The following is a 24,350-nucleotide window of genomic DNA, read 5'->3' on the forward strand; positions in this document are numbered from 1 at the left end:
TTTTTAACTACACCTTTAAGCAAAACGCAATACAAAAAGTGAAATTCTATATTTGTATTAAATATCATAATTTCTTTTCCACATTTGTTTAGAGAAAAATTAGCTAACTCTGTGTGATCTGTATAGAATGGCATCTGGGGATTTTTACAAATTTAAGACTTTATTCATTTATAAAAGTCTAACATTTACAAAGTAATATATTTTTTAATAATTGCATTTGATTGATTTTCAGTTCGTTTATTGTAAATAAATCACTCAACGTCCTCTGTTAATGAAAGATGAACTTGTTTTCATTGATTGGGAAAAAATATTTTTGGGAAATGTGATATATTTCTATAAAACTTTGATTAGATCTATTGTATTCACAACAAAAGCGTTGTATTTTACTATGAACAGCATCTACATCTTAATAAAACTCTAAACGTTTTTGTTTGGCAATTACAGCAATTTTATAGCAGCATAAATCGTACACATAAATTATGCACACATAAATCGTGAGATTATTTCAACATGATTTAAATGCACCAATAGCAAATCTTGTCAATTCATTTTTTGCGTGCCTTACCTTTAGAATGTCAATATATACACATATATATATCACACATAAGATACATGACTTCAACTCTATTTTATATTATTTATAAACATATATTCAACATCCAGAATGTCAAGAAGTTGAGTTTTATGATTTATGTGCGGTCTCTGAACCATGACCATAGACAAGCCGCTTCAATTTCCAAGGCATAAACAAATCAAACAGAATATAAATAAGGGCATACACAATGTTCCATGTGCTTCGTCTTAAAGGAATAGTTCACCCAAAAATGAAAACGATGTCATCGTTTGCTCACCCTTACAAACCTGTATACATTTCTTTGTTGTGAAATACAGATTACGCAAATTACGATATTTTACAAATTACGATATTTTAATGAAAGATTGTTATTTAGCCTTTTTGGGTCACCATTGACTCCCATAGTAGTCTTTTGTCCTATATCTATACAGGTTTATAACAACTGGAGGGTGAGCAAATGATCACAAAATTTTCATTTTGGGGTGAACTATTCCTTTAAGGTATATTTGGGACGTTGCTGTTGAAGGGAGAAGCGCTGAAATAATTGGATGAAATTAATTCATTTAAAAGGGAGATCTGATGTGCAACGGAATGAAGTTCTGTCATTGGCCGCCACGCCAGATTTGAATGAAGGATTAGTGCTATGGGGTGGATTCCTGTACGGGGTTTAAGACTAGTCCTAGGCTTAAATAAATGTTAGAGCTGTTTAAACTGAACACAGCTTGCACTAACATACCTTAAAATATATCAGTGCCATTGTTTTGCCTCAAAATGCACACATGTAATGCTTTTTTGTAAGACATGTAAACCTACGTAAATCTAATAATACTTCATCTCGCACGTTTCTAATACTTTAACTGTAACTTCATTATTCATAAACAGAAACTGACAAATATTCACGAGCTGCTCATGCTCCTTGTAAAATGAATCCCACTAGATTTCATACAACCACCCTTCTCACCTAGTTCAGCGTACACTTTACGTCTCTCAATGAATAATTCAAGAGTATATGTTTGCGCAACCTTCTGTAAGAATGCCACGTTTCTTGTCTAATAAGACCAAAGAGCAAGAAAAAGCAGCTGGAGAATATGAGTAGCTGACGACTGACGGCCTGTCGGCACGAAAGCAGGCAAACGCGAGAGGCGACGCATAATGGAGTGAATCAGTGTCACTTCACAGTTCTGATTTTACCACTAGTCAAAGAGTTTTACTGTGGTAGAGTGAAAGCCAGTCAGTCTGTGGTGTCGGGGAGCTTTGCGTGTGACGGGTGCAGACAGAAGTGACGGTAGAGATGACAGCGAGCCGATGAAAACAAGAGGCATGAAGAGATACGGATCGCCTCCTACTTACGGAAAAATGTGGGATTTCATGCACACTCAAATGGTAAATGTAGCCTTGTAAAACTATGGTATACAAGTAGTACTTAATGCTTAATAACCATAGTTACTCCACCTTTACTTTAACAAAGCCATGACTCATTTTCTTTATACTCTCGTTACTATTGTTGAGCTGGTAAATAAGGCGGATAACCTCACCCTGCAGTCTGTTAGCCTCATAACTCCATTAGCTCCCATCTGTTTCCCAAAAGTCACTCCTTACCCGCTAATGCCTCCCTGGCATCATGCCGCCCAGTTTGGATAATTCTAAATGGGAGATAGAAAGTGAAGAAGCATGCCTTCTGCCGAACAAGCAGTTCAGAAGTTTGTTTTTTGATATTTTATTTGCGCTTAAGAGCCAGCTGCCAGCTGAGTCCACTCGGTGAGGTGCGAGTACGCCACTTCTTTTGAACAAGTATGCATATGCGTGCATGTACGTAAATGAAAGAAAAAGCCAAATTTGAACGAGGACAATGTTAATGTCTCAGGTCACTGCGTTTCTTCATTGACCCTTCATCAGACCAAAAATCAACCGGAAATGAAAGGAATAGTTCACCCCGAAATAACAATTCTGTCATTGATTCACTCTTGTGTCGTTCAAAATCTGTGACTGTAAAACACAAAAGAAGATATTTTGAGAAATGTCTCAGTGGTTTTGTGTCAATACAATGGAAATCAATGGGGGGCGATGTTGTTTGGTTACCAACACTGTTCAAAATATATTTTTGTGTTCTGCAGAAGAAACAAAGTCATACAGGTTTGGAATAACATGAGGGAGAGCAAAAGATCAAATACTTATCATTTTTTGGTAAATCATCCTTTTTAATATTGATAATATAAGACCACATCATTAAAATGTACATAATTGAGGATTTTATGCTTCAATATTGTAAATTAAATCTTTTTGGGGGGGATTTACAAGTCAACTGCTTTGTATTTGATTGCTATACCCAACAGGTCTCTAAGAAGAGCATTATAATCTCTCAATCTCTTAGGAACTTGATCAGGCAACACTTTGACTTCGGCACTTGTCGGCCTCTCCAGATTCCCACTCCTGCAGAACAGAAGAGTTGCTTTCCTGATCACGCTCTTTCATTACACTGGTTATATCTACGGTGGTACCTTCTGAAATATCCTCAAAACTAATTCTTGGCAATTCCACCGACGTCTGAAAGTTGACATTTTCACAGACACTTTGCTCAAGAGGAACGCACGCATTTTGTGCCACTCTGAGTTGCGAACACGGAGCTGCATCTTCACTCCTCTCCACCATCAGATGCCAATTCATGACCTCCTCTCCTAAAATCTCACCAGGTCCCACCTCCAACCTGGGACACGCCTCCTTGCAGAAGCCCAGCTTTTCCACAGTACCTCCCTTCACCTCAGTCCGTCTCACGATTTGTGTCCCGCACAAGATGATCTCTTCCCTGTTGTCAGGGGTGACAGGTGCGTCCACCTCTTCTCCGCCTCCATCTGGACAGGGGCGGGAGCCACGCCACATGTTTGGGAAGCTGTCATTGCCAGCTGTGTCCTGCTCCCATGGCGATGGCCATCCTCTTCCTGTCCTGTCATCTGAACCAATCAGGGGGACAAAGAAGATTAATGGTCATTGGTGTTAGCGCTAATGCTAATGGCAAGAAGCCCTGCTGCAAGGCTTATGTGTCATTTACCACAGCAGTGGAGCTCGGTTAAAAATTCGTACCATGCTAATTAAAAAGGACAGCGTGGTGGGGCAAAGGCCCAAAAAAATCTGGACATACGTTTGAGAAATAGAACAATGTACGTTACAAAGAAAATGTACTTTACTAATAAATGCAAAGGATTAAATGATGAACACATACTGTACCATAAGAAAGTGTTTTATGACTTTTAAACTTCGAAATATCTTCGCTTGTACCTTTCTTCGCAACGAAAGGCACAAAGAGCAGCCAAGCAAGCGTTTAAAGCATTACATTTAAAATATCACAAAAGCAAATAAAAAAACACAACAAAGCCATTCAGCTAAGAAAAGAAGCGTGACGGCCTGTCAGCGATGGCAACAGCTTAGTTCTGCATCCCCTCTGCATCATCGCCGTCTATTCTGTCGGATTACTGACCCATATTCGGGAGCATTCAGCGAAAAGGTTAAACACTGCATGCGGCTTATTTGTGGGACAACAGAAACGCCAAACACCGCTTCACACAGCAGCATCCATATTTATGGGGCTGTCCCAACCGCAAAACGCCCCAAAAAGTTGGTGAATGTCAGCGAACGAGAATTTGCCAAATGCCACGGCATTTGAAAGGGATTGGCCGCTTGGCCGGCTTGACCAATGAGAGCGTGCGTGAAGGATGGGCATGATGGCAGGGGTGGGACGGTCAGATTATTAGCTAATTACAGAACTTCGGTCTCTTGACGCTGCGATTAGCAAATGGCAGATTTGGTTACGCACAATTACACACGCTCACCTGCAGGAGGTCGTGAGTTAGTTGTTTTTGAGGCTTCGGGCGGATGCGAAAGGCCAAGAGAGGAGAAAGGGGTGGAACACTGGCTCTCAGTCAGCACGATGGCATCTTCAGCTCCTGTTGAACAACATGGAGGGGACGTCATTTACCAGGACATCACCGTGGTTAATAACAAGGTTTTACTGCTAAATTTCCCAATATCAAATTCTGATGTCAAAGTTTGATTTTAACCATTAATTTCACTTTAATTTGAATATTTCATCACCTTGGAATTATATGGTTCTATCTGCATTCTGAGCAGTTTTTACGAGCGTCAACGTTTTTTCACTCAATTTGACTTTGTGGATGAAACCTTTTTGTTTTCTAAAAAAAGTCCCTAAATGTACACAACATAAACAACAACAAAAAACATCACATACAGTAATGTAAATAAGTCATCACAAAATAAGAAAATGTGAATCAATTTTTACAAAAATGTCAGATAGAACCTTACAGTATCATTCCAAGGCATTCCATGTCATGGTTTTACTTATTCAATATAAAAGATATCAAGGTTATATTTACACAAAATGCTCTTTACAGTATGTAGAATGACTTCATGAAGAAAACAGTAAATCACAAAAAAATGACTTTAGTTGGGTTTTCACAGACTGGGTCACATTTGTTTACTATAAAAATTTGACCTTTTTTCATTTCACAGATTGTCTGCAAAGCATCTCAATGATTTTTAATAACTGTGGGAAATGACCCATAAACAAGATATGTTTTAATAAGGGATGTATGCTAGGCCTATATCATGTGATCACACAAATTAAGCATGATAATACTTACATTTACAAAAGAAGTAATTTTGAAGAAATTAAAATTACTTTTAAATACATGGGTTACATTTCCTTTATGAATTCATTGTGTTTTATTCATTTGATCAATTACATTTCATTAATTTAAATAATTTAAATAAATCTGATTACACTAAATTCATATTTTTTAATCAAGTAATTTAATTGCAATAAATTAATACTAATAAAATAAATAAATAATACATTTCAAAGATACTTACAACCATTACAAACATACTTAAAAATTACATTTGAATTTTGAATTTAATTTTAATTAAAATGTAATTAAATGTACTTTTAATTGTACAATTTAAAGCAAAAAAATGACCATAAACATTCAGCTATAGAACTTCTCTTGCTTATTTTCCCAGCAGATCATTTTAAAACTATGGATTCCAATGGTTAGATGAGTTTCACCCAGGCCCGGTTCCTGCCAGGTGCAGAAGGGTGGGCTACAGGCCCGGCTCCATGGGGGGGCCAGGGGGGGCTTTGCCCACCTTATCAGAAGCTTTGGGCACCCTGTCTACACCCAGAGCCGTTGAGAGAGAGGATCCGTGTTCCATTGCAGTGAATGGACTTGGAGCGACTCTCCACGGGTCCTGTTTGATACCCGCAGTAATTAAAAGTACACCTGACCCGACATCCGACAGCAGCACTTATTTAATTCTATACCCGACCCTACCCATTTGACAAAAATGCCGCGACCCACATTACATCTACATGATATATACAAAACCATTTACTTTCTCACGCAACAAGTAAAAAAATATTAGGAATTCCAGGGCAATGCATTTTCAAACATGTAGTAACTAAATATGGCAGTTTCGGGAGAGACAACCAAGAGTGAATCCACTAAAATACTGTTAGCTAATAGTAGCTATTCTATATTTGATTAGTGATTTATGAAATGTGTTTTGATTTATGCAAAATTTGTTAAAAATAGCCTATATTGTTCATGTGATATTAACAAGTTTCCCTTACCTTTTTCTGTCAAATTTTACCAAAGGCTAAGCTGCCATCAAGGCTAAAAAGCTTAATGCAGAAAAGGGACCAGGAGCATGATGAGCTAAAACGTTTATTTAAATTTAAGATAAGAGTATCAGTCCTCACTATAGCTGTCCATCAGTTGCACGCGATTGGCTACAATGCTCAACGCTTCAAAGCGTGCTGTAGTTAGAAACCAGCTCTTCAGACAGAGCTTGAACACAAATAAGCACAAGACCGTGTAAAAGTAGCTTCATATCAGCTGAGGTGAATCGAAATAGTCTTGGCTACTGGATCCGCGGTTTTCAACACCATTCCGCCGAACAATGCTTCGTGAGAGGAAAAAAACTTGTACTTTTAGCTCATGAAAAAGCAATAACACATGGACTGGACATGGATGAGTTTGTGACAGAATTCTCTAAAACGAGCAGTTAATGCTGTGAATTTTATAATGATATGAAAAGCTCTTTCTATTTTTTCATCCAATCTAAAGTTACTAAATTGTAAAATGTAAAATAAATGTAAGTGTAAAAAAATATATGTAAATATATACATAAGAATGTAAAAAACAAAAATGTTATACAATATTAATACTAGACGTAAGAATAATTCAAAAAGCTAATAGTTTTTTGTAAATAAGTTTGTAATAAGTAAATAAATATATAAAATATATATATGAAGAGTTTGGTTCCAAAACGCTATAAATCCATTTTGATTAATTTGAGTAAAAATGTGTTTTCTTTACAAAGAAAGTGGCAAGATGAAAACTACTATTTTCGGTTTCTAAGTTTCACATAGCATCTTTAGGTTCTAGTAACATAAAAAATTCAAATCCAGATTTTGATTTTAAAAGATTTATTATAAAAACTGATCTTTTTTCCAAAATGCAATAAATCCATTGAATCAATATAGAAGTTATTTTTCATATCGAAACTGTTGAAAATACACAACAAAGTGAGTTGATCCACACATGACAGCCTCTGAACTCAACACAATACTAATCTTACATACAGGCACTGGACTAAAAATACATTCAATCAGTCATCGCTCCTAAAATGAATTCAACGGCTCATCTTTTTAATGCTATAAATTAGTGCCTCGTCTTCTTAATCTCCTCACGTAAATGATTATTTTTCGATGGCTTACGGTTCTTCCCCACCGCAGAAACCAGCACAGGCTCATCAATGCTGTCAAAATTATTCATTTTTTTGTTTGTTTGTTGAACACAAAGTACAAAGTAGATCAGGGAAATTAGGAGCCGACGTATTCAGAGCGCCGCCATTACTGTTTACAATGCGTGGAATGGTGTGCTGTGATTGGTCGAGCGGATATATCGCATTCTGCAGAGAAGTGAGACTGGCGTATATTGCGGTTTGGAAAAAAAAAGGGAGAAAACATGACAGAATAACACGGCGGATATCGCATTTTGCATAAAATTAAAAAGTGACTTTTCAATACCGACCTGATACAATACTGATTTTGGCGGAAACTCTTTTTTTTTTAATGGCATTTATCACGTTTTGGAACCAAACTCTTCATATAGTTAACCCCCCCTCCGCCCACCTGGAAAATCACTTGGCCCACCTTTTATCTCATCAGATATCTTGGGTGGGCATGTCCCTCAACAACACAGATAGTATATAGCTGAAGAAAAAATTAAGAGACCATTTCAAAAGTATTTTCCTTTTTTCTGATAAGAATGGGTTTTGGTAAAATGTTAAAAATATATATTTCTGTGAACTTCTGACAACATTTCTAAAAAACCACATTTCAAAAAATTTTGTTTTTATTTACCTTTATTTGCAGAAAATGAACTGGAGAAAACAACAGAAAAGATGATATGCGTTTTTAAACCTGAAACATGGCAAAAAAACATGTAATGTTTATAAATGTAAATAAAGTTCATATTTAATTTTAAACAACACTATTAGAAATTGTATTAGAAAAAGTAAAAAAATTATGTTTTATGAAATAACCCTGATTTTTTAAATGAGTTTATTATCATGCTCTCAGTCTTTCATATTGCTGTTGACTGTCACTCTTGATGTTTGCTTTGGTTGGAATCAACTCTACAATATGACTGCAATACATGCAGGATTTAAATGATTTATGATGTTATAAATATAAAAAACAGGCATTCATTACAGAAGACTGCAAGTTTAAAACAAAAAATAATTATTGTTAATTATTGCCTTTCATATGGTAATTGTGCGCGTTTGATTTTATTGATGTTTTACGCATTAATAACGCGGTTATGTAAACTGGACATAAATAGAAGCCTATAAAGAATGCAGGCTAAGAACATTCCCCATCACTGAACAATCACTGACTTCTGTTTAATTTACCAAAAAAAACTCCCGTTTTAATGAATTAATCTGATTACACTGCTCAATGAACTTTACATCATATCTGCTGTTGTTTATGAGGTCCTTGAGCGCCGAAACTAAACTCTTTTGCACAGTGTTTCGATACCACCTGCAGCGTGAACTGGGGTGTTTGAGGTGGAGGGAGACAGATTTATTTCTGAAGCGGGAGCTTCTGAAGATGGAGCTTTCAGTCATTTGTGACTGTCAATAGGTTAAAATCTAGCCTATGTATTGCAAGCAAATAATAGCTGTTTGTTAACAGCACAAAATAAGACCACAAAAACTCCCGTTATAATAAATGAATCTGATTTCACCCAAACAAAATCTGTCCCACACTAAAGTTTTTGTAGAGGTATACACCTTTAAAGTGGAATGGGTCAGGCTGCCCACTTACACGCACGCACGCACGCACGCACGCACACACAGGAAGTGAGTTCCTCTCATCCGTCTTCATTAGTACTAGCTGCATGCATCACAGGTTAACACCATATGTTACCCACAGGACACTGCACGCTATACTGGTGCCATGACAACCCTGGCCACCAGTGATCATGTGCATTATCTGATCAGTTTCTTACGGTCACTGATGTATGAAACAACAACAAGTAGTATACCCACAGGCCACATAACGGGACAACCCATAGTGTTAAACCAGAACATAAAATGATTTGGACACTTTCATAATGACATGCATGTCTGTATGTATGCATAGTTTCATGTATATGAGTGTATAAACTCTCTGTAAAATGTTTAGCTTGAAATGCGACCTTGTGTTATCAAATGTATATTTGCACTGCACCATGTGTACACTTTCTTCTGCAGCTCCTGTCGCCAAGTCAAATTCCTCGTGTGTGTAAACATACTTGGTAATAAAGCTCCTTCTGATTCTGAAATAATAAGTAAATGCAACTTTCTGTTAATTGTGTTAAAAGTCCAGGTGAAGTGCCTTGAAATGTTTTGGAGCACACTAGTTTACAGATATCCTCAAGCTAAAATATTCATATTCATATTAAAAACAAATCAACTTTGATTTCAAGGGGACTTTAAAATACTTCTTGGGGCCAGTGTATGCAAATGTACAGAAGTTATCTTAGTTTGACAGCTGTCAGCATCTGTGGTCTCCATATGGTCCTCTGGACATCTCCATGATCTCACGAGAGGGTTTATTTTTAAGAGTCGCTGAAATGATGCTGCGGCTCTGTGCTCAACTTCCTTTGTTTGAAAAGGTCATCCGTGTGTTATGAGACCGGCGTCTGAGCTAATTAAAAAGTCAGGCTAATTCTGTATGCCGAGCAGCGTGAAACTTCACCGCAGCCGCTTCGCAGCCCGCTGTGCAAAGCAGGATGGATGGATGTGAGGCGATCCCCACCTGGCAGCTGCCCATCCATCCATTCATTCACTGTTTGTCCCTGCCTCACACTGGGGAACAAAATCATCTAGTTTCATGGACAAATCAAGCTCTGCATCACATCTTATGGCTTAGAAGCCAAGCCACATTTATCTCAAAATCACAAAATGTCAAGAACGAGATAATCTTCCTTGCACACACAAAAATGAATGCATGATTTTTCCCTCGAATAAGAGGTAAAGATTTGCAAGTACTATATGTCTTATTCCATGTCTTATGTCCTACATTTTCAGGTTCTGTGAATAGTCCAACTACGCTGGTCTTTTCAACAGCGACAAATGATAATGGAAAACAAAACGTTGTTTTAATAATTGGGTATCAATTGATGAGTCTGAATTTCAAGGCCCACAGGAACTTAAAATAGAACTTAATTTTAAAGGTCATAAAAATAAAATGTACATAATAAAAACGCAACGAAAGGTATAACAGCATTCAGGGAAATAGCATTAATCCACCAAATTAATGAATTTTATCCATTTAAAGGTACAGTTCACAAAAAATCTGTCATCATCTACTCACTCTAGAGTTGCTCCAAATCTGTATAAATGTCTTTGTTCTGATGAACACAGAGAAAGATATTTGGAAGAATGCTTGTAACCAAACAGTTCTTGGACACACTGATACGCTCTTGAAAAAAGGTGCTTTAAAGGGTTCTTTAATGCCATAGAAGAACCTTTTGGTTCCATAAAGAACTTTTAACGTCTGGAGAACCTCAGTTTCAAAAAAGGTTCTTTGTGGCGTAAAAAGGTTCTTTAGATTATACCATATTTTGGAACCAAAAATGGTTCTTCTATGGCATCGCTGTGAAGAACAGTTTAAGCACCTTTATTTTTAAGAGAGTACCATAGTAAGAAAAATGACAAAGGTTGTCAAAAGTACCCCAGAACTGTTTGCTTTCCTACATTCTTCAAAATAAAACAAAGAAACTTCTACTATGGTATCAATGGGGTCCAAGAACTGTTTGGTTACAAGCATTTTATATCTATATATCTATATCTATATATATATACAGTATATATATATATAATGTTTACAGAACAACATTATATTTATATTATTTATATTTATATGCTCTCCTACTTGTAAGTCGCTTTGGATAAAAGCAAGTTTATACAGCTTTGGAAAAACTTGAGGGTGAGTAAATGATGACAAAATTTTCATTTTTGAAAATGTTCCTACATGAAATATAATAAAAAAAACTACAAAAAATTAAAAATAAGATTTCTACAGGTGACATTTCAAACACATCCAACGATCTATCTTTCTGTGTCTAATGTTTTGTCTTAACATGGGACAAGGAATGCAGTAGTTTAAAATAAAATCCGACACGTAAGCAAAAATCCATGGCCATGACACAATGACACAAAATACATGAAACCGCACGCAACACATTCAACAACCGACAATGACAAACACATAGATTAAATGGGTCATATGGCACGAACACGTGTTTTTCTGTGTCTTTGGTGTGTTAAGTTGCCCATGCATGTATTAGACACGTAAAATTGCACAAATTAAAGTGTGGGAACAAAAGATTCATTCTATCTAAAAGCGAATGCTCAACCAGACCTGCCTGAAACGCCTCGTGTAACCACACCCCCACAAATCTACGTCAGTTCGTGGTATTATTTGACTAAGACCGCCCAAATGTATATGCAAGTAAGATGGGTGCACCTGTCAGTACAATTGAAGAGGAACATGATGTTCCAAATATGGTAAGAGGCGTTACATTTCCATCACACGCTTGCAGTATTCGACCAATCACTACGCACTGGTTAACTGGCCAATCATAGCACACCTCGCTTTTCAGAGCCATGAGCTTTGTAAAAAATCTGCGCGTTTCAGAGAGGCGGGCCAAAGAGGAGATACAAACATGCACGGTATGTGGAAAATACAGCGTTTTTGAACCTTAAATCGTGTATACACATTGCATTACATCTAAAACAAATGATAATATTCGTTTCAGCCGTGTCATATGACCCCTTTAATGACTGAGCAAGACACGCCTGAAGGCAAACAAAACAATGAACCAATGAGAACAGGACACATAAAGATCACATGAGGGGAACCTGATGAAAAATATGACTTTGTAACGTTTCCAACTAAAAGACATGATAGACAGGTGCATAACATAACTATCATCCTGAAGGGGCCTAAAATACCTTCAAAAACACTTCTTAAGTGATAGTTCACCCAAAAATGATTCTGTCATCATTTACTCACCCTCTTGTCATTTCAAACCTGTATAACTTTCTTTCTTCCGCAGAACACAGAAGAAGATATTTTAAAGAAAGTTGGTAACCGAACAGCGTCGGCAACCATTCACTTCTATTGTATGGACGCAAAACCAACGCTAGTGAATGGGTGCAAGTTAACAACATTCTTCAAAATATCTTACTTTGCGTTCTGCGAAAGAACGAAAATCAAACAGGTTTGAAATGACATGCGGGGGAGAAAATGATGACAGAATTTTCAGTTTTGAGTGAACTATCACTGTAAGTTTCAAACAAGGCTTCATCAATCCAACATTCAAATTCGCTAGTTGCACAAGATGGCGCCGGTGAGCTTTTGGGACGCCAGAGTAGGCAGACTAATTTCCGGTCGTATAACGCTTTATGGGAAAAGGAGGATTTTTGGTGGCAAATATGGGTGTTTTTTAGATTAAAAAAAAGAAATCGACAGATCCTCTATACATTGCTGAGCACTTCGTTAAGTGTTATATGACCGGAAAGGAGTCTGCCGACCCTGGCGTCGCAAAAGCTATTGCACTCATATCCATCAAATTCTACACATTGGAATTCTCAATTCAGTTCTAAATGGCTCGCAACTTTGTGGCTTAAAGTGTCCTTTGCTTCCCCTAAAAAAGAAACCAACACTGCCCTTTATTTTTCTCTGCTTAGGCTAGTAACCCCACTGAAAAGAAGACGAGTTAAATTCACACTATTCTGACAGCACTGCACTTCTCTCACACTGCAGTCAACACCACCGCAAGAAAACAAGTACAGACCATCACCGAATCAGACAACAAGCAAAAGAAACCCATCTCACAAATGTAGATGTCCACATTCTGAAAAAAACAGAATCTCTCTCTTTCTCCCCGGGTATCAACCGTTTCACTTATTCATTTTCATGTGGCCTCCCTCTCCAGCGCTCAATCACTTTCATAGACTGAGTTGTGATCGTCTCTCTCTCATCCACAAAGGTCTCTAATAATACCACATTCCCCAAATGTGTTTGTAATGTGGGCAATCAGTTTCAGTAATGGATGCTTGTCAGTTTTATAGCAGCTCTTATGACTTTTCTGATGGCAGATGAAATCAAAGTGCTTTACTGTCCTCTAGTGGACAACATCTGCTAAACATCATTTTGCATTTTGAGCTTGTCTAAAGATGGTTATTGATCCTATTGTGCATAAGCAATTAAACAAAGACCTTGAAGCTAAACTGAAATCACTACATTAGTGGCGCGCGCCATAAATCAACAAAAAAGTAAAATGATGGGGTGGTAGGCGCAAAACTTTTGAAGGCCACAGTGATTTTATTTTAGGTATGATTTCAGAGATTTATCGTCACACACTTTTAGTGGTTCTTGCTAAGGCAAACATCATTCAAACAAAACTCTAACCAGACATCTTCGGCAGAGCTTTGTGCTACAGATGTAAATGATACCTCAAATCGTACGGCTTGTTGACAAATGTGATGTTATTCATCTTTTTACCACATTTCATACTGCGAAAGAAAAGATCACGTTATAATTGTGTTTGCCAATAACCTTGGATTACCAATGGACCCATCACCGTCTTGTACACGGGAAACGTGTTGAAAAATATCCACGACAGGAGACTGTGTCAGTTCTCCGTGCGGATCAGAGAGCCGCCATCACTGTCACATGATTGACCGTTTCTGGCTGCTTCCTGACGCTGAGGAATAGCTGGCGAGCGATTTCACAACTCGCTGTCAGCCCCCCATATATTTTTGGTTGGAGGCTTGGTGTTCTTCAGACATTGACAAATGCAGCGTGAACACTTTCTCAGAACATCGAGCTATTCTGAACGCATTAACGTCCCCTGCTAAATTAATACATCAGTGAATAAAAAAGCGCCCTGGTGTTTAGGAGCGACTCGAGCGAGCAGGCCTTCACATGGTAATATCTTAGCATTCGGTGCTGATCTTGAAAGGCATTGAAATTCTTGACAAAAACTGCCAAGCTTATGGTCTCAGACTATTCAGAAAGTTCCTAATCAGTTCATAAGGGAGTATTTCAAAAGTGCTGAGAAGCGTAACGCATTTATGGTGGTTCTATCACAAATCCTCTAAACTGACTCTTGAGAGCCATAGATTAAAAACAAGGTCCCTGGGACCGTAAAATAAATAATACAAACCTTGATTCTGACTGGTTAATCGAGAACCAAGAGGAATGAGGGGAAACGTAGTCAGACAGGAGAAGATAAATGAGAGAAATGAAATAGCGAAAATGTAAATAACTGACAACATGGAGATATTTCCCATCGCATGTACGTAAAATATTGAGTAATAGGCCTATAGCTAAACAAACCCAAAAATGGAAAATCTCTCATCATTTACTCACCCTCACACCATTCCAAACCTGTATGACTTTTTTTATGTTGGTAACCAAACAACATTGATCCCCATTGACTTCCACTGTACGGGCACAAAACATTTCTCAAAATATCTTCATTTGTGTTCCACAGAAGAAAGAGTCATATGCAGGTTTTGAACGACATGAGGTTAAATATATGAATACAGATTTTTTTTGCAGAAAACGCAAACCAAAGGGATCTGAAATGTGTTCGGGAAACACTCACCTGGGAGACTCCAAAGTCCAGAAACTTCCAGAGTCTTCAACTTCCTCTCTAAATCAGCAACCCGATTTCCCAGAATCCTATGAGGCACAATACATTGACCCATTATAGATCTGTGCTTATCAAAGCAGAGGATAGTAATGTAGCTTATGTAAAAAAAAGACTCAAAGCAACAAAGCAAAAAAAACACACACATGCACATCACCTGCTGGTCTGTCTTTGGTGTTGAATGATAATGTTCTTTTCTTGAATGTTCTCCAGTAAGGCTGTTGCTAAAGACTTCAGGTCTGAGATGGACTGAGGTGTGACTGGTAAACTGCAGCCATGATCTTCTGATAACAACTCCTGCACTGTAAACAACATGAATACGGGTTTACGGGAGTGAGAAAGAAAGCGTTTGAGGTCATTTAATATGCTGTATAGCAACGTATTTTCACTTCCTTGTCAATTTCTTAAAAAAGCATTCATGTGGCTTAATCACCTTGTTTAGGAGAAAGAACTCCGGTTAGCGCACTGCTGTTGGACTTGTCACCTATTGTTGCATTTCTTCGTCGATCCAGAGCAATCTGATATCCATGAAACAACCATTTATTAACAGATTTTTAACAAATAGCATTTTTTTAAAGCCATGTCAACAGATTTAACTCCGTAAATGAAAGCATAAAAGGGATAGTTCACCCCAAAATGAAAAGTCTTTCATCATTTACTAACTCTCACGGCATTTCAAACCTGTGTGACTTTTCTTTCCTGCAGAACACAAAAGATATTTTGAAGAACGTCGGTAACCAAACAACACTGACCCTCATTGACTCACATGACACATTTCTCAAAATATCTTACTTTGCATTTCACAGAAGAAAGAATCATGTACATAAGGTTGAATAAATGATGACATCATTTTTAAGATGAACTATCCCTTTAATGTACCTGAAAACCAAAACAAATAGGATCTCTTAGCCGTACCTTATACTTCTGTATGTTACTCTTCAACAGTGTGACCTCCTCTTGAACTTGTTTCAGTCTTTCGTGTAAATATCTGTAATACAACATTACCTTTTCAGTTCATTGAACTAATTTCATCTGAAAAAAACACACTTGCAACTGAAAACAAGAAAACATCCCCAAAAAGCAAAACGGTGTGCAATCACATTTAAGAAGCCATTACAACTACTGCGATTACTTTAAAATGAGGCTTTCTGTTCAATTCCACGTGACATAAAAGAAACTCCTGGCTGGTCCAGATAAATGCAGAAGATGAACAGAGGATGAACTGGTACACCATCTTACTCATGCCGGTTAAAGCTGGCAGATCACATTAGACTAGCAACAAACCAGCTACCAAACCAGCCTGATCACCACAAGCGGCTGTCCTGGTTTTCCAAGCATGCTAGTTCATTGTTTCATGTCAAGAAATCCATTGCACACAATCCGAAGATCCACTGCTAGAGATAAAAACACCAGAGCTAATAGTGGCTGACCTGTTCTCCATGCAGAGGACATCCACATCAATGATGCGTTTCTCCTGGCCGCCCAGAATGTGGTTCAGCTCACGGTTAAGGCGTTCAGCTTTCTCCTTAAACACAGTGCACTCGGCCCTTATATCCTGGAGCTCATCGCTCACCGTCTTCAGATTGTGTTCAAGCTCTTCTCTCTTAAGAAACAGCAGCGATGATAACCAGTGGTAATCATAAAGTGTCTTTTTTCGGCAAACTTGCAGTGTATGTGTGGCTGTTGCAATTATGAATACAAGTTTTAAACATAAGACTGAAATCTTAGTCATTGCTGCTTCATTTGAGACCTTTGAAGTGAAAGCTGCTTATTGTTCAATTTGTTAACAACAAATGCTAAAATGAACTGATAATTAAGTTGCAATCAGTATTTATGTCTCAATCACACTGCCATAAAATTAAATTACGAAAGACAATGTGATTAAATAAAAAATGTTGCTCATTTAATTCAGAACTGAAAAAGTACAAATGAAATGAAACAGTTTTTGGAGAGGAATCCTATAAAACTAAGAAAAACAGAAAAGAGCAGGTTGATTTACCTGCAGCGCTGCTTGTTCAAGTTGTCTGACCAAGCCTTCACGCTCATGAGCCGGGAAATGTCGGACCCCAACTTCCTCATCTCCGAGACGCTGCTTGGTGATTGTCATTCTTAAAAGCTGTGGGGAGATATGGGGTGTTTGATTTTGTCCATTCTGAGGTTTGACGATGCAACGATTATAATACACACGTTTCGATTTGTGTTCGTCTGTGTGTACCTTATTGTCTCCCTGTATCTCACTTAGTCTCTGTGTCAGCTCCTTTACTTCTTCAGCCAGCTTCTTATTTTTCTCCCGTGAATCCATCAACAACTGCGCCAAATTCACCTGAGAGAAAGAGAGACATTACAAACATGTATGAACTCTCAACAAGTGACAAAATGAATACAGAGGCGTAAAAACTAGCTCACCTGATTGCGTTTTTCTGGCGGAAGTGAAGGTTCACCATCCTGAAACATATTATAAAACACACCGATACACAAACATTATCAACCAATTCATTATTTTACATAAAACAGGCGTTCCTGTGCGACTGGTAGAGCATTGCTTAAGCAGCACAGATTTAGGTTCAGGAACACAGGAGCTGCAGATAAAATTAAGAGACCACTCCAAAATGTTCATTTAATCATCATTTCTAAATGTATTGTGGTCATTCCAGTCCAATGAACAAAATCAAACCTCAGAGGTAACATAAAGCCATCCAACAGCAATGTGAAAGACTGGCAGCATGATAAAACGCATGAAAACTGTGAGAAAAATCCAGGTTATCACATAAAAAACAAGTCTGGAACTGTTGTATTGCTTAAAAGTGAACATGAATTTGTTTTCTTTGCTGTTTGTGGCTGAAAAAATACACAGCATCTTTTCTGCTGTTTTCACCCGTTTCTCCAGTTTTCATTTTCTGAAAATAAATGCAAATAGAAACAATATTTTTATTTGAAAATTGTTCAAAATGTTGTTACAGAATAAAAGATAAATCATAATTTTACCCAAACACATACCTATAAACAGTAAATTCAGAAAAACTGAAAATGCTTGTAATGCACTGCAGGTCATTTTGGAAATAAGTATTTGCCAAATGCATAAAAGTTCATGTACATAACCACCACATATATGATAGGGATGAACACACAATTAATTCTCTGTATTTCTTCTTCAGGCCCTGGTGTCTCTCTCGAAGCTGGTTGGCCATCAGCTTGTACTGGTCTCTCTCCTGTTGACAGGTGTCCAGCTCTTTGGATAAAATGAGAAGAGCGTCCTTCTTGCTCTCCAGCTTGCGTTTGCATATCAGAAACTATACCAATAACCAAGAAAAGCACATGTGTGAGTGTATTGAGACGCAAAGGTGCTAAATGTGTTTAAAGATTTAATAAACATCCAAGGTAACCAAACAACACTGGCCCACGTTGACGTGCATAGTGTGTAAACAAAACCACAGAGACATTTCTCAAAATATCTTCTTTTGTGTTCTGCGGGTAACAACCCTTATCCAGTATATTTTTTATGGTAAAGTTAAGGTTTAATCACCTTGCAATTTCTTATTTTCTACATATTAATGAAATCTCATGTGAGTTTAAATGACAAATTTAAATGACAATACAAAGCATGCAATCGTTAAACGTCAGATTAAAGTGTTTATTAAACTTGAACCTCGTAAGACCATCAAGCAAGAGCACTGTGTTATGTACGTTAACGTTATATCGGTGGTTAAAGTAGCATATGGGAACCATTCATCCACAAAACATCGTCATTACAGATTTTGAGTAAAGCAGTCACTCACCTCGTTCACTAAACCTCGCCAGTCACTTTCACGTCTGTCGGAGGCGTTCATTTCTTCGACGTTTTCTTCTATCAAAAACTAAGCTAGTACATAATATTATGGACTAAACCACCTTCCCAGTTGTGTGTTTGACTTGAAGAAGCGCTGCGCAGACGCAGAGCGATCGGCGTGTGACACGTCAGTACCGCGAGAGCGATTCGACAGCTTTGGTCTCGCGGTAGTTTGACGTCATGCGCAGCTCTGCATGATGTCGAACACGCCTTCAATGTTTACTCTGGATCAGCTCGTGCACTTCAAAGGTGAGGGAGATCCGGGTTTGTGTAAACACTGTACTAGCATTAACAGTCACACATAAGCGGTCATATGAGAACGAGTAACGTGTCGATGAGTAACAAGTCATCAGGTGTTTTTCATTTGAATTATTAAAGATAGGTATTTTACAAAATATCAACAAAGTAGACAGATACGTGCTACCATGTGAAAAGGGACTATTTTCATATACTTTCCCCCGTTATATTAATATACATTATATTATCCTTATTCTGACTAGAATGATGTGCTGTTTTAACGGAAATCCACCAGAGGTCGCCATCCACATTCTATTCTCAGTGTATTATTGTGCTAGAAAAGCGATACAATAAATCAAATTATACGTACATTTGTACTGCACGGTGTTTTGCAAAGACGGAGACACTTTAAACATAACCACGTGACACAGATGCGTTTTTAAGAATGAAGAATTAAAAATATTACATCGCATTTGTTGCCATAAAAACATACAAACAACTATTATTACAGGAAATGAATTGACTTTTAATTTTTCTGTCACATTTGTATTTAATGTACAGTTTTAAAAAAGCTTAAGCTACAAGTTATTAAGACTAACGAGTGAACATTTTCTCTATTTATAAATCTTTTATAAAACTTTTTAAGACTTTTATAATGTAGGACTGTATATCTGATGTAAATCAATCAGTTAGCAAAGTTTAGTCACACCATGTCATGGTAAAGTGTCATTTACAAGCCGTTTCAATACATTGCATTACATTGAAATGTTTAGGCAGGCGTTTGTGTCATTTTAATTTCTATTTGTTTCTCAAACTGAACTGCCCTTTTCTGTTTGTTTTATTGACTTTGCAAGGTGTGTGCCTTTAGTGTCATGAAAGGTCCTAAAAAGATTTACGTTTCTGAATGGTGGTGCTATAGAATGGTTTGTGCATCAATGAGCGGGCTGTTGATCAGGAGGTAACAACACAGACCACTAGGAATCATTCTAGGCATGAAAAATAGTGTATAGAACTGATATTTTGTGATATACTATTAAAGGGATAGCTCACCCAAAAATGAAAATTCTGTCATGAATTACTCACTCTCTAGTTATAAATATAAATTTCTTTGTTTGGTTGAACACAGAGAAAGATATTTGGAAGAATGCTCGTAACCAAACAGTTCTTGGACCCCATTGACTACCATAGTAGGATAAATGACAACGGCAGACAAAAGTGCCCCAGAACTGTTTGCTGTCTTACATTCTTCAAAATATCTTCTTTTGTGTTCAACAGAACAAAAAAATGATAAAGTAATTTTTCCTGTTAGTCAATGGGGTCCAAGAACTGTTTGGTTACAAGTATTCTTCCAAATATCTTTCTCTGTGTTAATCAGAGCAGAGACATTTATACAGATTTGGAACAACTTGAAGGTGAGTAAATAATGACAGAATTGTAATGCCGTAAATGAGCTGATGTTTTTTTATGGTGCATTTTGATGTCTGCAGCCCACAGGATGGTCAGCATTGAGGGCCAGGTCTTCTATGAAGCTATGCTTCCGTCAGTGCTTCTTGTCTTCATTTGTGTTTATCTGGAGTATTAGCATGCACTATGCGGGTGATGGCACAGAGGTGAGTAATTCAATGCATGTAAGCTATTTTCTTGGTTATGGCAGAGGTGAACATTACTTTAGTATTTTTACTCTCAAGTATACATTTGTACTGTACTTTACTTCACTACATTATAAAGGATATATCTTACTTTTACTCCACTACGTTTCGTGAATAAATGTTGTTTTTTGAAGTGGAGTAAAAGTATGACATATGCTTTATAATGTAGTGGAGTATTTTTGAAAAACACTCAGCACAGCACAACTGTGGAAAGAGATCTCACCTGGACCACCAACACCACGTCACTCTCCAAGAAGGCAAAACAAGGTCTACACTTCCTCCGCCCGCTGAAAAGAGCAAGTCTCCCTCAAACCATCCTCACCACATTCTACAGGGGAACTATCGAGAGCGTACTGACCAGCAGCATCACTGTCTGGAATGGGAACTGTAGTGCAGCAGACCGCAAGACCCTTCAGAGGTCAGTGAACACAGCTGAAAGATCATCGGTGCCCCTCTTCCCTCCATCCTGGACATTTTCCTTACACGATGCTCCAGCAAAGCCAACAGTATCGTGAAGGATCCCACCCCTCCCTCCCATAGTTTCCTTCCAGCTCCTACCATCAGGAAGACGAAGCATCAGAGCCCGCTCCACCAGACTGCTCATCAGTGTTGGGTGTAACTAGTTACTAAGTAATTAGTTACTGTAATTTAATTACTTTTCCCTTGAAAAAGTAAAGTAAGGGATTACTCTTATTTTTTCTGTAATATAATTAACTTTTGATGTAATTAAACTAAATACTTGTGTAATATATGTGTGTGTAATAGTGGAATTGACATCAAAATTCAAAGTCTAACTTTAAAATCTGTGCTTTAATGTATAATTCTCACATTTGTAATACTTTGGTCAGTTAATAAGAGTACTTTATGTAGTTTAATATTATTTATTTAAATGAATTAAAAGAGCCCTTTCATGTCTATCCTTGAATCACTTAACTAATCAAGGTTGATGTAGGATATAGAAAGTAATTAGTAATAAGTAACTAAATACATTTCGGAGAGAGTAATTTGTACAGTAATCTAATTACACTATTGAATATGTAATTAGTAACTAGTAATTAATTACTTTTTGAGAGTAACTTACCCAACACTGCTGCTCATCAGCTTTTTCCCCAGCCTGTGAGAGCCCTGAACTCAAATCAACATGTGAAATGACTGCAAATGGGGTGATTGTGTGCAGTTAAACTCTTATTCTAAAGTAATATCACATGAGCAAGAGTCTGTTATGGTATTGCAGCTATTAGTGTGAAATTGTTTTTACACAACATTTTACAAGCAAAGCATTCACAGTAAATTATGAAAAACAAAGGCATGCCTCAAGCGTGATTGTGTGTGGAACTAAATTCTAAAAATGTGTGTGTGCGTGTGTGTGTACGTGTGTGGGTGCTTGTATACATGGTTTAAGGGGACACTTCCATGTCCTCGTAAACTAATTCAGACTGAAACATGTTTTAGGCAAAGCCTGTCAAAAAAACAATGTTCCTGCGTTCTCTCGCTTTTTCTCTGTGTAAAATGGCGGACAACGTCTATGTACGGTTACTAAAAACAGACATGAATCCTAAATGAGTCCTTAAATACACTTTATTAAATAACTAATACAGTGTATCAAACGCATTAAATAATTCATACACGACATTAAATGCCTTAAAAGGACTGAATATTTGTTTACATTTATAGACGCGGCATAAAAAATGTCTAACAGGTGTTGTGCCGAAAAATGAGTCCTGCCTAATTATGACCCTCCATTCCCCACTAACATTAGTGGAGTCGTAATCTGTCGGGGGTCAAAATTCGGCACACCTGTAATTTACAAATTAATAACAAAACATTTAATAATCGAATCCAAATTCAAGTAAAATAAAATGAAGTTCAGCACTTGCCGTAACTCAAAAACATCCAGTCAGAGAAACTGACCGACGAGCGCTTTGTGCTACTGACCCACGTTCCAAACTTTCTAAAATGACGTCACAATGATATCTCCGCGTCGATCTGAGCGCTGCTATAAATACTGGCTAAAACCGGTCGCTTTGCTGTTTGCTGCTCATTCTGCTCCTCGCGCGTTTACGGTTGTGTCGACTTGCCGTGATGGGTCAAAAATTGGGCAAAGGTGTGAAAACGGACGGCGTTGGCGATCGGAGCGGCGTGTACGAATGTACGGCTGCACCATCGGACATCGACCATCACTCACCTGTGCGTTTTGAGAGACTCCGAGACAAACACAGACGGAGAGCAGGTCAGGATGACAGAAAATTATATAGTCGCTTTATGAACAAATGAACAGGGTCAACTCACTTAGAAATCTGATGCTTTTAAACGTTATGTGAAGTCTCGTCTATGTTTGCATTTGCTGTGACCCTAAATGACAATGTAACGAAGGATTATGACAACAAATAGTTTATTAACGTTAACATATTTTAGACGTGTTATATGTAAGGCATAATCCTAGCACGGCTAGCCGTGGATTATCCAGTTTATACCATGGTTATTTGCCAAGTTAAAGCTTTTACTGGTGTTTACAGTGTCATTTTAGATCAAACAGGTGAAAATGACGGTTATTTTGTCAGTTAATTTTAAATGTAATCAAACTGACTGGAGCTACCGGTGCGTTAAAGGCTTTTAATGCACACCTTACAGCCAATCAGAATCCAGTATTAAAACAGACCATAGTATAAGAATATGTATTTGAATCAAACGTTACCTTTTCAATGTATTCTAACTAATGATCTGTAATATAATGTAAAAATCTTTGTTTTCGTTAAAGAATGTTAACAGGGCACCTGTCGAGCATGCTATTACTGCATAAAATCACCTCATGTTTGTAGTCTGGATGTTGTAATATATGGTTAAGTTTAAGGTTTTACTACATATACAGTATATATATATATATATATAAAGTAGTATTTATGATGCTTGCCAGATAGTCCTATTGTAATTTATTGGTTAAAAGTATGATGTTAAACGTGTGCTGATGAATTATGAGCAGATTAATTTGTTGAGAATCTGAGAGAAATGTGTACTGTAGAACTCTCCTGTCACTTTACAATCTCCTGCTATCAATAGAATTGATTATTAATGTACGTGTTCATTATTTCATGAATTTTAATTGATCTTGTGTTTGATGTGGTTCCTCTCTACAGAAGAGAATTCAATACAGGGTCTCACTCTCAGTGACATGGAGATCCTCAACACTCCACTCATCGAGAGTCCAGATCTTTCTGATTCACTTGACCGCTTGCTTTTTGGGTTGGATTTAGACAGCGATGCTGTTCAGAATCCAGTCGCAAGCAAGTCGGTCCGGGATGAAGAAATCCAGACGGCTCAAGCTCATATCGAGTCGGCCGGGGATGAGGACATCCAGCAATCTTCAGTCAATCTGTCTGAAGAGGAGCTGGAAGACTTCGAGACGCCCAGTATGAACATGCAGGGTTAGTTTTACCAACAGAACACAACATACACCTGCACAATTTTGGTCATTGGTAACCTTAACAAGTATATTTAAGGAAACAAATATTGTTAAAATAGTTTTGGATGAAGTATTGCTAATGCTTGGTGTTTTATGTCAACTTCATTTATCTTTTAATAGAGATTAACTCCAGCATGTATGCTGTCGGTGAAATGATGGCTGCAAGTGCTTTTGGAGCCGTCTACGCGGGGACCCGTGTGCTGGATGGCTTGGAGGTTTGATTTTTTTACTTGCAGTAACTACCCAGCAAATAGTTTTCATCACATGTTGTGTTCATCTATTTAACATCTCACTTTTTCTTTTATAAACTTTCTCA

The 24,350-nt window shown here is 37.5% G+C and overlaps 1 protein-coding gene across 1 annotated transcript; it reads right to left on the reverse strand.

Annotated features, from left to right (window-relative positions):
• Positions 1-18: 18 nt before the first annotated feature.
• ccdc149a (coiled-coil domain containing 149a) lies at positions 19-18,752 on the reverse strand. The gene is made up of 12 exons (XM_057338329.1): positions 18,639-18,752; positions 17,991-18,152; positions 17,269-17,307; positions 17,078-17,185; positions 16,862-16,978; positions 16,293-16,465; positions 15,778-15,850; positions 15,296-15,380; positions 15,020-15,164; positions 14,818-14,894; positions 4,399-4,512; positions 19-3,522 (listed from the first exon to the last, which is right to left on the reverse strand). Exons 1-12 carry the CDS (start codon positions 18,687-18,689, stop codon positions 2,954-2,956), a joined length of 1,713 nt encoding a protein of 570 aa, XP_057194312.1. The 5' UTR covers positions 18,690-18,752; the 3' UTR covers positions 19-2,953.
• Positions 18,753-24,350: the final 5,598 nt, after the last annotated feature.

The sequence above is a fragment of the Triplophysa rosa genome, linkage group LG1 (assembly GCF_024868665.1).
Source record: "Triplophysa rosa linkage group LG1, Trosa_1v2, whole genome shotgun sequence".
In the NCBI taxonomy this organism is placed as follows: domain Eukaryota; kingdom Metazoa; phylum Chordata; class Actinopteri; order Cypriniformes; family Nemacheilidae; genus Triplophysa; species Triplophysa rosa.